Source organism: Ursus americanus, chromosome 13 (assembly GCF_024610735.1).
Source record: "Ursus americanus isolate L20-20 chromosome 13, mUrsAme1.1.p, whole genome shotgun sequence".
In the NCBI taxonomy this organism is placed as follows: domain Eukaryota; kingdom Metazoa; phylum Chordata; class Mammalia; order Carnivora; family Ursidae; genus Ursus; species Ursus americanus.
Window position 1 is genome coordinate 2,263,805 of NC_142139.1, and position 16,664 is coordinate 2,280,468.

Sequence of the window (16,664 nt, forward strand, 5' to 3'; positions counted from 1 at the left end):
TGGTCATAATAGAATTTCTAATAAAGCATAAAGGAATACATTAAAGCCCAAATAGGGTAAACTTTTATTATGTGTGATAAAATAGTGACAGATATCTATGTGTTCATTCCATACTCTTTCATGGGTTCAACAATTTTAGTTCTTAGTCTAATAAAATAATGTTAAGTGACTTGTTATAGGAGGAAAAAGATATGAATATGAATGGGCAAAACCAGTTTCTTAGCTTTAGAATTTGTTGACTTTGGAGGAAAAGAAAACTTTTTCTGGTTATATTTTATGAGAGACCCTCATTTTCTGCCAAACACTAACTAAAGGTTGGAGAGACATCCTTGCTACGTACTAGATGTCAGGGGAGAGCCAGTTTGAGACTAAGGATTTGCCGTCAGTTATTTACATGTGGATAACCTAGAGTCAATTAAATTTTGAAACTGAACACTTCATTTGGTCAGTATCTTTTTAACCATTCTGTAGATTAATGATATAAATTCTCCAGAACCTACATGTTTTCCTATTGTAACACCATCAGATCACAAGGTGAGCGTTGCCTTGTACAGATATTATTGATTTATGCTGAGATTTTAGGAAATACGTCATCATGGTTTAAATTTGTACTGATGTACACAAAGAAGCAATTGGAAATTTCTGGATTTATGCTTACTTTGCCAAAAATAGTGTTGTTTTTCAAAAATCTTTAGCCTTATTTTCATACGTTTGAGTTCTCGAACTCAGTTTCTAGCAGAGATCCCTAAATGGCCAAAGGTATGTGTTGCTACATTTACAGAAACTAATTCCGCAGATACACCATCCAAATATAAGCTTCCTGCCACCCAAAATATTTTTCTAAAGCCTTTGGTACGCCTACTTTATTTCAGTGTTAAGATTTGTAGGTACTTAGTAATTACCTGCCAAATGTTTGCATACCAACAAATAGCAAATAAAAAAACACAAATTGCAGCTCACACTTAGCCGTACTTTTTTTTTTTTAACATGCATGAGGATTTAGAGCTGATTTTATATAATATACACTTACTATGGTAATAGTTTCTACTGGATAAATTGCCCCCTGTTCACATGATTACATAAATATTTCATGGTGTTTCACACAGATAATGGTGGTTTCAAAGTCCTTCATCCCTGGGATTGAGTTTTATTTTTTTACATTTATTTTTGGATTGAGTTTTAAAATCATCAATGAATTAAAAGATTCATCATATCTTGGTGTCTATGGCCAAGAATTAAGACATTTCCATGTATAGTTTTTCCCAACTAAGGCAGAATTATTATTTCTTTTTGAAACTATTTGGGGAATTGGAGGGAAACTATAAAGAAATGATTTATAGAGGTGTTAAATGTTCTGTTCTCGAATCTTCGGTTGGATTCTGATGAATTCTGTGGCTCTAATACTTAAGAAGTAGTGGTCTGAAAGTTGGGATCATCCAAATTACTTAAAATGCTATAAATGGGACCTGTTGTCTTGGATGTTGGTGTCTTAAATGTCTGGCATTGGATGGTTGTCTATGAATAGTTTGCCAGGCTAATAATAAACTTTTTTGACAATGAGAAATAGAGGGTGAAATTTAAGGTTGAGGTGGGGAGAAATTTTTAGAGCTACTACTTTTTCTAGCTGCAGATTAGGGTTGAGAGGTAGAAGGACAGTGTCAGGCAGAACCTTTCCCTTTCATGCATGTGCCTGGCGTTTGTCACCTGTGAAAATTTGCATGTGTCCTACTGTGCTCTTTGCTTAAGAGGCTTGTGTGACTCCTGTCTGGGTCCTCTGGTAATTTTGCCTTCTTAGTCTGGGGCATTTCATTATTTCCTTCCAAAGGTTATGCTTGGCCTAACATTTGGGCATTTTATAATTAAATTTACAGTAAACTATATACTAGAAGATAGGCATACCTTTGGATAACAGATGGGCCCAGTTCCTTAGGGCTTTCTATCCCTCATTTTTTTAAATGTCCAAAACCCAGGATTGATTTCAAATCGTAAACCTGTGTTTTGCAGGCTAGAAAAAACTAATCTCCAAATAGTTTAGTTTCTCTAGATTATATTAGTCACAATTTCATAAAATCATCAGAGCGCTTATTATTTTTAACCATGCCTGGTATCACTGAGAACCCTCCGCAAAGTGTGTAGTATCAACATTCAGATGAACTGAAGCAGTGGTTCTGGGGCAAGTCACAGGAGAGAGTTCTAGGCTCGTAAACCGTAGTGGCTTTGCTGTCAACATTGCCTGTGTTACTGCTGCGGCTCTTTCCAGTGTTTGTGAGAAACAGACTATCAGGGGAGGATGGGGCAGATGTTTCTATATTCTCTGCTGCTAATGAAGCCTATTTTAGTGCTTCTCACCATAAAAAATACGTATAGGGCATTTATTTGGGGCAGCTTTCACAAAAATTGTGGTGACCACTGCCTGTGAAAATTTCCTTATGCATCAATAGAGAATAGACCCCAGAAGCTTCCTGGAAATAATCTACTCTGGGTTTAACATTGCTTTGATTTAAAATGCAGTTTTGTATAGTTTTAAAATGCAAATTTAAAAATAGGAGACATGGGCTAAAATTTCATGCTAGAAATCTTATTTAATGGATATACATATTGACACCATAAAATTTACTAAATCTCTGTGTGTCAAGGCTGATTTATATGAAGTAGGAGAAATGTGACCTAACTTTAAGATATTATAAGACAAAAATAAACTATACAAAACTGTTTGGCTGCTTAGTACTAATATAACTAGTTAGAAAATAATGATGTTTGCTATTCTTTTTGTTTACCTTTATTTAAAATCATTTAATATATTTTTCTTGATAAATTAGATTACTCAAAATTGGCAACTAAAGAGTATTAAAGAAACGGTATCCTTTTATAGTTTTCCCTTTTAATACATAACCATAACCATAAGCAGTTTTCCTTAATATGTGATCCAGAATGTAATTTGCAATTTATGCTTTGATTTATTTTCAGCTTTTTGCTAAGATTGTACCTGATACATTTCATTATTCTGTTTTAAGAAATGTATCAACATCAAGATACGGTGAGTTCTTTAAAAGTTAACAACATCAACAATGATAGATACAAAACACTAATTTGTTATGAACCTAACCAACGTGGAAAAAACCCTCTAACAAGCAGATATATATATATATGTATATATAACAATATGTGTGCCTTTAAAAATACAGAACAATCATTCTGGATCAATAGTTAAATTATTACTTTAATTGAATCAATTTGGTCTTGGAATATTTCTCTTCTGCTATTACCCCAAAGAAGGCTCCATTCTCCTAATTTTAATTTATGCAAGTAAATGTACAAATCAAAAGTAAAAGTGAATATTTTATGCTTTAATTCACAGAGAAGTAATAAATCATCTTTTCCCTTACCTCTAGGACCTCTAGGCTGGTCAAACCCTAACCATGATTAGTATTGTTTCAAGTTTCTTCCATTTACTTTTGTTAAACTGGGTTATGTATCTTCAAGTGAAATGGCTGAGCTTTCACCGTAATTCTTGTTGCTATTGACAACCAAAGCAGCCATGCAAGAAGAAAATCCTGTGGAAGGAAAGAAAAAACAAATCTTAACATTTTCTCCCCAAAGTTGGAGAGAAAAGAGAATACAAAGCATGTAAGAATCAGGTAAGTAAAGATCTGTCAATTAAAAAATTACCAGCCTTGGTTACTAATCGATCCAAAGTTTTAATTTTTTTCAGATATTTTGTCCAACACTCATTTAAATAAAAGGATACTGTCTCTTGGAACCAAAATTAATAATCTGAAAATGAAAGATTGGATTGGAAGGTACAGTGCCACAAGAGGTCTGAAATACTCTGATTTAGAATTTGGACTATGAAAGAATAGCACAACTTCAATTATTGGTTAATATTTTTGTTACAAAATGTTTTTGAATGACAAAATGGTGACTAAAATATTACTATTTTAAACATGTCCTAGATTTTTTTTTGTTTCAGAAAAGCACTGAGCGTTGAATATGTGTAAGTCTCCGGGAATGTAACAAGTTGCTAAATACCCAAGTCCAGCCTCCTTACAGAGAAAAGATCTGGAATTTCTTTTTTTGGACATTTGTTTTGCAGCTTTCTACGTCTTAAGGCAGAGAATAGCCAGGATAAGGTGCCAGCTCAAAGGTTAGATGAACATATTTCTTGAAATAATTTTGGCTAATCTGTGTCTTGAAAGGCATAACCTCTAAATAATACCTTACAGAGCTATCAGTAGAACTTGACTTTAGTTGTATTTTTGAGTTGCCTATTTTGGGGAAAACTATATTTTTTAGAGATGTGCTTATTCTGTTCATAATTATATAAGTTCATTTTATTTCAGTTATTACATTAAACTTTTCCCTTTCAGTTTATAATCCCTTTCTCCTGTCTTATGAATCTAATAAATTGACCTCCATTCTAACCTAAAGGACAGTTTGTATTTTTAATACTTAAAGAAGGAAATTAAAAAAAAAAGTCCACCAAATGAAATTACTAACACCAGCCTATCATTAACCTGAAGGGATTGTATCTCATATTCATTAATTCTCCTTGGAAAAATTCAGGTAAGAAATATTTTTATTGTATAAAATATCGAAGGTGTTATAATAGGACCTATGTGTATTTATGTTATATTGTTTTGGTACATAAAAAGTTCCTTGTTTAAAATATTTTGGAAGTGGGGGCGCCTGGGTGGCACAGCGGTTAAGCGTCTGCCTTCGGCTCAGGGTGTGATCCCGACGTTATGGGATCAAGCCCCACATCAGGCTCTTCCGCTATGAGCCTGCTTCTTCCTCTCCCACTCCCCCTGCTTGTGTTCCCTCTCTGGCTGGCTGTCTCTATCTCTGTCGAATAAATAAATAAAATCTTTATAAAAAAATATTTTGGAAGTGAATAATGTCATTTAACGAATCACCCTTATGGCACTTTAGTGGAAAATTTTGGTGAAATTCTGTTTAATGGAATTGGGGCCAAGAAGACAATGTACTTTAAACTGATAGGTGAAAGATACTATCACACGTCATAGAAAATGTTTTTAAGAGAGGATTTTAGTATTAACATTTGGGAAAAAAATTGATAGTGCTAGAAATAAAAGTTAAGGAATTTCTTTGTTCAGGGAGACTTAAAGAATCGCAGTGTGTGTATCTTATAACTGGTAAGAGTTACTGGATTAACTAGCAGAGCTATGGCTGAGGATGAGGAGGCAATGCCAAAGAAAAGTACGAGGGACCCTTCAGCAACAGAGGTTTGAACTGCGTGAGTACTCTTACGCATGCATTTTTAAAAATAAACACAATATAGTACTATAAATGTATTTTCTCTACCTTACGATTTTCTTAATAACATTTTCTCTGGCTTGCTTTATGGTAAGAATACAGTATACAGTATATAATACATACTATATGTACATATAGTGTATATATAATGTATAGTATATAATACATATAGCATAAAGCTATTTATGTTACTGGTAAGGCTCTCAGTCAACAATAGGCTCTAAGTAGTTAAGTTTTGGCGGAATTGGAAGTTATACATAGATTTTTGACTGCATGAGGGTTGGCCCCCTAATCCCCGTGTTGTTCAGGGGTCAATTGTAGAATGTGGGCTTTGTCACCAACAGATCTAGGTTCAGGACCTATTCCTGTGACTTACCAGCTGGCCATGAATGCCTCATGCAGAACAGTTCTTGATAAATGTTTGCTATTATTAGTGTGTGGTCAATATATAGAATATATAGAGAGAACAGTATATAACAATATATAGAATACTTTGAACACCCTAGTGTTGACTAGCGTCCATCCTAATCCTCATGGTATAGCACATTTTTAAATACATTTGTTTGTATTCCCACCTTTTTTTTTTAAAAAAAAGATTTATTTATTTTAGAGAGAGAGTGTGTGGGGGGGTGGAGTGCAGAGGGAGAGGGAGAGAGAGAATCTCAAGCCGACTCTGTGCTGAGCATGGAGCCCAACTCAGGGCTTGATCCCATGACCCTGAGATAATGATTTGAGCCGCAGTCAAGAGGTGGACCCCTACCTGACTGCACCACTCAGGTGTCCCTATATGCCCATGTTTTGAAAGTGATCAATTGGAAGTAGGAGATTTCTCACATTATTCATTTCTAAAATAAAACTTTCATTGAATAGCTGTCTGTGTTTCTGAACCATTCCTTTTCCACTTCTCTAATAATATCCACTCTACCCAGAGTAGAGTATGGTTTTGGTTAGCTAACCAAAGGAAAAGGAACCGGAAGGAACTAGAACATTTAGTTACTGTGATTTATTTGACAAACATTTGAGAGCTTACTAGAAGCAAGGAGCTAAGCTAGGTGCTGGGAGAGATACAATATTAGTAAAACTCTTGTTTGTGAGGTGCTAATTTGGTAAAATGATTGTCTCTTATTCCTTCTGGGATTCTAAAGTAGGAAAGAGTTAGGGACAATGAGTTGAGTTTGTTCCAAGGAACAGACACTTCTTGCTGGAGAGGATCAAAGAAGTTTTTATGGACTTGGTGGTGTTCATTTGAGTCATTCATTGAACAGTTATATATGTTGAGTGCTGTTGCCTTCTTGATATCCCTGCACTCCAGATAACCACTTGCAGATATCAGCCCAATAAGATGAAGCTCTAGGCATCCATGTTGTTCCCCGTCAGTGTTGAAGGCCCATATGTTAGCACAATACTGGGGGAGAGGTGTGTTTTGATCTAGGATACTGCACAAGCCTATCTCAGGGGGCAGGATCCCAGCCCAGGAGTGGCCCAACTAAATCCTGAGGGATAAGTGAGTCCAGTGAAGGCACCCTGGCCAGACAGAAAAATACACTGAAACTTTAGAAGCACATTCTAGGAAAAGTAAGCACTTTACTCTGGCATGGGGTATGTGTTTAAAGGGCATCAGATAAGAGATGCAGTGGGAGAAGTAGCAATGGGCTGACTCATGGAAGGCCTTTGGTGTCATCTTAAATAGATTAGCATTTGTCCCAAAGTTGCAGAGGAATGTTGTAATGATGTTAAGCAAGGAAATTACATAATCAAATTTATATTTCAGAGGTTGTAAGCTGTACTAATAGGTCAGATCTAGTGTACAGGTGCGTTTAGTCTTGTTCACAGAGTATTTTACCATTTCTTGAAATAGTTGCCAGTATTTCACAGGAAACATGGATATCAGGCTTTGTTGAAAGATCAGTAGTCCTGCATTACTGCAAGGAGTGGGTGGGCCGGAGTTGCTTAGGGGCTGTCCCATTTGGAAAAAGCACATACTCCATTTTGCCATGGCGCTCACTCCTTCAGGGCAAATGCCTGGGACCTGTAGGCATTGGAGGTTGTGGGGGCTAATTTCTGAGTGTTTTCCTGATTGGCAATTTAGAGAATAGCTTTTTGAGGGTCAGGACTCGAGGCTATTACAGTAAACCTGAGAAATCAGGTTTTAAGTAGTAAAAGTAAGAAAGGAGAAAAGGATAGAGATTGAAGATATTTTCAAAAAGGGAGGGAGGGAGAGGCACACAGCATCAGGTCAGTGGCGAGGCCCTCGGGCTTTGCAGACAGTCACCACTGGTGTGGCAGCTGCTGCCACTCGGAACTGAGTTTTTGAGAAACTTACTTCACCTTTCTGAGCAATAGCTTCTTTCTTGGGAAAATAGAGCGAAAAGCCCTACCTCATACGGTTTTTATGAGCATCAAATGAGAAAATGCTTACAGCGCTCTTGGCTCAGTAACTGGCTCGATGTTAATTCACGTTCAGTAAAATGGTGGCTGGTGGTGATGATGATGGTTGTGGGGAATGAGGAAGATGGGGTCAAGGATGAAGCCCAAGTTTCCGATGCGTTACTCAGTGACCCAGAGAACGTGGAGGAGAGTGCAGATGATGACTCCCACGCTAGATGTGGTAGTTCGGAGGGCTTGGGAGACTTTGCAGTGGAGGGTGTGGTATGTGGTTGGATTCCGGGCCTGGAGCTCGGGGGTGACATCTGAGCAGGGCCGAGGCTGTGATTTGATGATCTCTCCACCACTGCCCTACACACAGCTCCCTCCCCTCAGTCAGCACTGATAATCATCGCTACCGGATCAACCTCAAACAGTATATGAACAGTGCGGGGGAGGCGAAATACCACGTCACGTGTTGGCTGAAACGTCATCTACTCGTTTTAAGTTGTTGAAAAAAAATCCTTTCCAGTTTACCATTTGGGCTGGGAGAAAATCACCCTGGACAAACCATATGCCCTGTTTTCCCCTCTTGGTTGGCTTTTTCTGTCTTACATCACTGTACTCCTAATTCTAAGCAAATATTCAATTAGAAGTGAATCATTGCTGGGAATAAATGACCACGCTAACTTTGGAAGTTTGTATTCTTTCTTAACAGAATGCACTGACCACCAGCCCTGCCTCAAGTCCTGGCTTAGACGCCACCTTCTCTTCTCTGCCTTCTTTACTTTAGCAGGGGGACGTCTCCTTTCCTTGCTCTACATTTCGTTGTAACATGTGCATGGAGCCTGTCTCACCCTGCCCTACACTGTGGCTATTTGTGGGTCTGTGTCTTTGGTTCTGCCAGACTTCAGTCCCATGAGGCTGGTGACTCTGTCGTATGCGTCTTCCTACCCAGGGTAGAAGCTTCCACTGTGTCCTGTCTGGTTCAGCTCAGCTCAGCACACTTTGAAAGGTGTAAAGACCAGGCACTTCTGCATACATGGGACGAAAAAGATAAACAGGATGTAATCTTAATAACCAGATTGTGGTTTCCAGCAAGGTTAATTTACTGGGAAAATGAATAGATTTAATTTGCCTATCTTATGACCTATGTTATAGATCATAGATCTTAACTCTTGATTAAGGTTCTGAAAAGAAATCAGTTTACATGCTTGAAAAACACATAAACTATAATCTGTGGCATCTGCCGCTTACAGTCCGTTGATTGTTCACAGTGATGGATAGATTCCTGATTCTTTGAGGACAAGGCCCTCCAGGCTGACACCGCCTTCACTGTGAAGGACTATTTTCTGCTCTCTGGACCCTGTCACAGTGGACTGCCCTTGTATTTCTAGACCCTCTGCTGCTTCATGTGTCTCTGGATTTGCCTATGCAGCTGGTTCTTGAATGAAAGGCACTTCAGCCATCCACATGGTGAATTCCTCCTCATCGGTTAAGATTCAGTTCACATTTCCTCCTGTAAGCCCTTCCTGACATTTTTTTCCTACCCTTACCTCTTTGCAGAAAAATTCCTTTTTCTATATTCTCTTAACACTTTGTACGCCTGTCATGTCTGTGTTTGCCGGGAGACTGTGTGCTATTTCAGAGCAGGTACTGTGTGTGTGTGTGTGTGTGTGTGTGTGTGTGTGTGTGTGTATGTATTTATTTTAATTTTATTTTTTTAAAGATTTTATTTATTTATTTGACAGAGATAGAGACAGCCAGCGAGAGAGGGAACACAAGCAGGGGGAGTGGGAGAGGAAGAAGCAGGCTCATAGCGGAAGAGCCTGATGTGCGGCTCGATCCCAGAACACCGGGATCACGCCCTGAGCCGAAGGCAGATGCTTAATGACTGCGCTACCCAGGCGCCCAGTACTCTGTATTTAAAGAGCTCAAAGTTGGGGTGCTTGGATGGCGCAGTCAGCTGAGCATCTGACTCTTGATTTCAGCTCAGGTCATGATCTGGGTGTCCTGAGATGGAGCCCTGCACTGGGCTCTGTGCTCAGTGGGGAACCTGCTTGAGATTCTCTCTCTCCCTCTGCTTCCCCCCTGCCAAAATAAATAAATCCTAAAAAAGTAATAAAGAGCTCAAACTCTAATGGAACTAGATAAGGAAAATAACTATGTAATAATGATCATATAGCATGATGTGTGTATATAAATGAATATAAACATACGTAAATAATGTATAATAGAGGTGTGCTTATGAAAGTACTGAGAGGCTTATGAAAGCCCCGAGAACTCCAAACTCGGAATGAGGGTCTAAAGCAAATCTCGGAGATGGCAGTGTTTAATCTGAGTAGCACTGAAGCCTGGATGGGTATTAGTCCAGCGGACAGTGGAAAGAAGGACATTCCATGGAAAAGTATGGAGGTATCAGAGTATGTTGTTTTCTGGGAACTGCAGTTAGTTGGTGTGTTTGTGGAGTGATTGCAGAGGAGGCTGGTGGGATAGGCAGGAGTCGAATCAACTGTGGTGTTGGCGTTTGAGTTGCGACAATGAGCTAAGTAAACTTGCTGGGAAGTCAGTGACTGAGTGAGCGTAAGGGGGAGAATGGCTCGGTCAATCATGGGTTAGTGAGGTCCCTCTAATTGCAGATCAGGCCTGATTGAAGTCCACAGTACTGGAGGCAGGGAGGCCACGGTGCCAACACTTATTTAGCCAATCCTTTATTGATGGTCCTTTAGGTTGTTACTAAATTTCTGCTTAAGGTTCGTCGTCAGATAAATTTAGAAAAATTAATGAATGTTTTCCTAAAAAAAACCAAAAAACAAAAACAAAAAGCAGGTGGCCAAACTGACAAATGCCTCACATCCTGTAAATCTGTGCATAGTCACACAAGTGATTCCATTTCTTTTAGTAGTAAATATATGGCTCAACTCATTATATATCAGTGACTCTTTGAAACACAAGGATTTTGATTGCTGAAAGAAATGAGAATAGTTACATTAAATTTTCCTGGCCTTTTGTGATGATTGCTTAGTAAACCTCAAAATTACAGCATCATCTCCTCAGCTAAAACAAATAACAATTTTTAACAAAAACAAATACTTTAATGTGCTTCATTATATTCTAATGAATTCTTACATTACAAAGTCAGATGTCTTGTAGATTTCTTTTTGCTTCTTTCCGAAACCTTTTCTTTTTTTTTTTTTTATAGTGATTTTTTATTATATTATGTTAGTCACCATACAGTACATCCCCGGTTTTTGATGTAAAGTTTGATGATTCATTAGTTGCGTATAACACCCAGTGCACCATACAATACGTGCCCTCCTTACTACCCATCACCAGTCTATCCCATTCCCCCACCCCCCTCCCCTCTGTAGCCCTCAGTTTGTTTCTCATAGTCCATAGTCTCTCATGTTTCATTCCCCCTTCTGATTACCCCCCCTTTCTTTATCCCTTTCTTCCCCTACTGATCATTCTAGTTCTTATGTTCCATAGATGAGAGAAATCATATGATAGTTGTCTTTCTCTGCTTGACTTATTTCACTTAGCATTATCTCCTCCAGTGCCGTCCATGTTGCAGCAAATGTTGAGAACTCGTTCTTTCTGATAGCTGAGTAATATTCCATTGTATATATGGACCACAATTTCTTAATCCAGTCATCTGTTGAAGGGCATCTCGGTTCCTTCCACGATTTAGCTATTGTGGACATTGCTACTATGAACATTGGGGTGCATATGGCCCTTCTCTTCACTACGTCTGTATCTTTGGGGTAAATACCCAGTAGTGCAATGGCTGGATCATAGGGTAGCTCAATTTTTAACTTTTTAAAGGAACCTCCACACTTTCCAAAGTGGCTGTACCAACTTGCATTCCCACCAACAATGTAGGAGGGATCCCCTTTCTCCACATCCTCTCCAGCAATTGTTGTTTCTTGCCTTGTCTATTTTTGTCATCCTAACTGGCGTAAGGTGGTATCTCCGTGTGGTTTTGATTTGAATTTCCTTGATGGCTAATGATTTTGAACATTTTTTCATGTGTCTGTTAGCCATTTGTATGTCTTCATTGGAAAAGTGTCTGTTCATATCTTCTGCCCATTTTTTGATTTGTTTATTTGTTTCTCGTGTATTGAGTTTGAGAAGTTCTTTGTAGATCTTGGATACCAGTCCTTTATCTGTAGTGTCATTTGCAAATATCTTCTCCCATTCCGTGGGCTGCCTCTTAGTTTTTCTGACTGTTTCCTTGGCTGTGCAGAACCGAAACCTTTTCTGACTCTCTTAAACTATGTAATTGATCATTTCCTCTTCTGTATCCTTTACATGCATCTGTTATGAAGACATCTTTGCTTCCTCCTGTCTCTCCTTACTAGACTTACCCTCTTGAGGATGAGGACTTGGCATCTCATTGATTTGTATTCCCTCAGTTCTTAAAACAGTGTCTAAGACACTGGCACTTTTCCTCTTTGCCGTCCTTATAACGCTCATTATAGCTAGCAGTTTATTGAGCTCTTACTATGAGATGGGTACTGTCCTAAGCACTTTATTTGGATTTTTCTCAGTTGACTCTCCCAACAACCCTATGGATAAGTTCTATATGTACCCTGTAGGGTTACTATTTCTTTCATTAAGAAAGTGGGAATTCTGGCTACTTTCTCTGGTTTCACCTCTGATATGCATTTTAGAGCAGAGAGAAGCTGGGAAATCTGCATAGGTCATACGTTTCCAAAGTAGTCGAGGTGGGACCCCCGGGGGCTAACTCTAGCACCTGTTCTCTGAAACCCTTCTCAAGAGTGCACTGATAAGTGAACAGTGGCTCACAAGTTCCGTAATAATATTTCTCAAGGTGTGCATATTATTCTACTGGTGTTTATAAACTTTTCCCATTTTTGTATTTGAAAATTTTCAAATCTACAGAAAAGTTGAAACTATAGGAACAAAAAACACCCATATATTCTTCCTGTAAAACTGTCAACATATTGTATATTTTCTTCTCTGACTTAGAGACATAGTGGCACTTGATGTCTAAATATTTCAGCATGCATCCCGTGAGAGCAAGGACATTTACCTACAAACCACAATATAATTCTCATACATAAGAAATTTAATGTAGATACAATAATCTCATGTAATAAACAGTCTATATTTAGATTTCCCCAATTATCCCAATAAGGATTTTTATGGATTTTTTTTCTTTTGTATCCAGTGCCGGTCAAGGATCACTTACTACATCTAGTTGGCATTCCTTCCTGTTCTCCCATGATTTGGAACAATTCTGCCACTTACCTTTTCCTCTTTCTTTCTTTCTTTCTTTCTCTCTCTCTCTCTCTCTCTCTCTCTCTCACTCTCTCTCTTTCTTTCTATCTTTCTTTTCTGACAATGACATTTTTAAAAGAGTCTACATCAATTGCTTGGTAGAATGTTCTGCAGTCAATTCAGGCTAAACCTTTTGCAAGAATATTACACAGGTGATCATATCTTATGATACTCCGTTTGCACATGACGTAGTTCTGTTTTTGGTGATGCTAAATTTGATCACTTGATTAAGGGTCTGTCCATCAGATTTTTCCACTGAAAGTCACCTTCTTTTTATAATGAGTAAGCTGTCAGATGATACATTGAAACTGTTTGAATATCCTTTTTCCCAACAAACTTCTTTTTAAAAAAAATTTTTTTTTTAAATTTTTTGTTAGTCACCATACAGTACATCCCTAGTTTTTGATGTAATGTTCCATGATTCATTGTTTGCATATAACACCCAGTGCACCATGCAGTATGTCCCCTCACTACCCATCACCAGCCTATCCCAATCCCCCACCCCTCTCCCCTCTGAAACCCTCACCAACAAACTTCTAATCAGTGAAAGTTTTAACATCTGTGGATAATTTTTGCTCTAATTATTTCAGTGGTGGTTGTAAAGTTGCCTTTTTCAAATTCTGTCATTACTTGTACATGTTGTGGCATTCTTCTGTAAAGAGCAACTCTGTCTTTTTTAGAGTCACTTTGGATATATGGATTCTTTTGTTATTTAGTTGTTATCAGTTACTGTCCTTATTTTTCTTGGTGCTCAAATTGTCCCAAATTTGTCCAGTGGGAACATCTCCAAGCAAGCTCCTATGTCCTTTTCACATGTTCCATCATTCTTTGAATACATCCCTGCTTTTTGTCACAGCAAAAGAGTCCAGCCTCCCTGACTCAGCCCTGATTCCTTTTTTGTGGAATGGTATTTAGAAACAAAGATCTGGGGGCTAGGTATGCTTATTTTTGCTCTTAACCTACTTAAAACAACAAAACCAAACCTACCTCCCATTTCCAAATAGTAACAATTTCTATGTGTTCATGAAGTTTCATTCGGCATTAATCTAAATCCACCCTCATGTCACATTCGAAGCAGAAACACTAAAAGTGCAAGTAAACTCAAAATGATAGCAAAACGATGGAAGATTTTCTAAGTGGAAAGGGATAGTGCTTAATTATGTTGAGCAGAAGTTGGTTTGAGATACAAGGTGCAGATGGAGACGCTCATTTTCATTGGTTGACTTCAGGCATTAAAAGTTAAATGGTAAGGGGCACCTGGGTGGCTCAGTTGGTTAAGCGTCTGCCTTCGACTCGGTCCTGGATTCAAGCCCCCCGTCGCGGGCTCCCTGCTCTGTGGGGAGCCTGCTTCTCCCTCTCCCTCTGCTGCTGTTCTGCCTACTTGTGCTCTCTTTCTATCTCTCTGTCAAATAAATGAATAAAATCTTTAAAAAAATAAATGAATAAAATCTTTTTAAAAAAAGTTAAATTGTGAGCGCTGAAATAAGTAATTGGTAAATGTCCCTGAATTAGATGTTCCCAAAGACAAAAATAAAGTTATTGTCAGACAACTCTTGGAAGATGACCTGATACAGACCAGAAACCCTTGGTTGTTTTAACTTATTTTAACTTCATGCTCTCAGTGATTAATTGATTGATTGGTTGAGTTAATATTTGACTATAGTTCATGATTATAGTCTTAGTAAAAAATAATGTTGGACAAAATGCTAGGGCAAGAAGCCTGAGAGCTGTGGCAGCTCTTCGGAGGAGATAGCGGTTACAGGCTTCGGTGACTCCCTCTCTGGGATCTGTCACAGGACAAGCAGTCAGGTGGAGATACCTGGAGGTCCACATATTCTGATAAATCTGCCTTCATTTTCTCAAATTATCAATTGTGTTCCCAACTGCAGCTTCCATTTCCTGAACATGTAACTTAAATACCTTTATGCCTTTTATCACTTGGGCCTTCTCTCCCCAACTCATCCTTCCCTGCTTAGGGTTTTTCTTCTCCTGTCCCCTCCAAAGCCACTCAAAATGCTGGGCCTTCTGTCCTTGTTCCTAACTCAAGAAGAACTAGTGGATTGACCATGAAACAGGGATAAGAATTTTTTTCTGAAATTGAGCAAGTCACTTAACTCTCTGTGCTTTCACTTCTCTGCTGGTAAATGGAGTATAATGTCTGTCTCTTTCCTGCCTTTTATGGATATTGCGAGAATCAGTGTAACCGGTCGTATAAAAGGAGGTCTGTATCACCGAGAGCACGCCATACATAGTATTTAATAGTGATAACAGGGGCGCCTGGGTGGCACAGCGGTTAAGCGTCTGCCTTCGGCTCAGGGCGTGATCCCGGCGTTATGGGATCGAGCCCCACATCAGGCTCCTCCTCTATGAGCCTGCTTCTTCCTCTCCCACTCCCCCTGCTTGTGTTCCCTCTCTCGCTGGCTGTCTCTATCTCTGTCAAATGAATAAATAAAATCTTTAAAAAAAAATAATAGTGATAACAATCAGAGGCACTTTTATTTCCGCTTTTACTACAGCAGGAATTTAGATTTGAAAATAGGACCGTGGACACCAGAATACAGAATAGTGGGATTGTTGCTCTGCGGAACTGTTTTCCTCTGCGAATTGTTTTCCTCTGCGAATCTTAAAACCTGTAGGGTTCTTTCCTCTGGCTTTGGTTGTCCCTCTGCCATGGGGTAGCTCAAGGCCCTCTCCAGTGGAGCCCTGTGAAATTCTGCAGCCCTTCCTTCAGGCCCCACGAGAACAGCGCTGGGCTCTTGCCTCCTGCTTTCAGCAATTGCGTCTTTTCCAAGGCCAGTTGCTCTGTGAAAAAGATATTCCTCATCATACGTTCCTATTCCCCTCACGATGGGTTCTCCCACAGCTGGGTTCTCCGAAGCTTGTTAGATGTAATGACGGCGCTCTGAAATCTCCCAGTTTTGTGTCTGTTCATTTTCCTGCCTATCCTTGCATACTTCTGTGTCAGGTTTTTTCTAAATTACCCATCCTGGGGGACAAGGATCCTCGCTCTGCTTGTAACGGTGCCATATCTGACCAGCAACATGAAGTAGGCGGCAAAAACTACAAATGATGCTTAGGACTCTAAAGGCACTCTTATTTACATGAGAAAAGCCTTCTGAAGTTACTAACAGCACCTGAGGTTGAGTTGGTTTTTCCCTTGTCGCTGTCCAGACCACCTTCCGCTTGGGCATCTGACATATAGGACTGATTTTGTCAAGTGTTGGCACTTGACTCCCAGTGTGATTCCTTTACATAAGAAACATTATACAGAACTGATGTGGGAGTTTAATTGTCCCCTAACTTATTTGAAAACTCATTACATGGCAGTGTCAGAAAGCCATTCAGCTCCCAGAACCCCAGTTATATCAGGATGAATTTCCGAGAGTAAACTGTAGATTGCAATCCCACAGAAGAGATGCGGGCATGGAACATGAAAGAACTGTGTCTGCTTTGCCAGTTGAGACATGTTTCTTTTTCTAGTTCAAAAAATGACAGGTTATTTTAAGGGCGCTTTGGAGATGATGCTGTAGGAGTGTTAGTAAATTCTGAGTGTGATTTGCCCATTTGGGCTTAATTCTGGCATCCAGTTTTGGGGGGAAAATCTATCACTCATTGGCTATCTGATCCTCACCTGACTTTTATTTACTGAGCCGCTAAACCATGTGTGATACAAGAGGAGAGTGGGCCACCAAAGATGACCCAAAGTTCTTGTCTCCAGTCAT

The 16,664-nt window shown here is 39.1% G+C and overlaps 1 protein-coding gene across 7 annotated transcripts in view; it reads left to right on the plus strand.

Moving 5' to 3' along the window:
• NPNT (nephronectin) overlaps positions 1–16,664 on the plus strand; it is a 79,787-nt gene that overhangs the window by 12,959 nt on the left and 50,164 nt on the right. For 5 of the 7 annotated variants that reach the window (XM_087866380.1, XM_045799224.2, XM_087866379.1 and 2 more), the window contains exon 3: positions 4,094–4,144. The exons of the other annotated variants lie outside the window; for them this stretch is intronic. In XM_087866380.1, the coding sequence (XP_087722506.1) occupies positions 4,094–4,144 (51 nt within the window). The remainder of the gene's footprint in view (positions 1–4,093; positions 4,145–16,664) is intronic. 7 annotated transcript variants of the gene reach the window in all.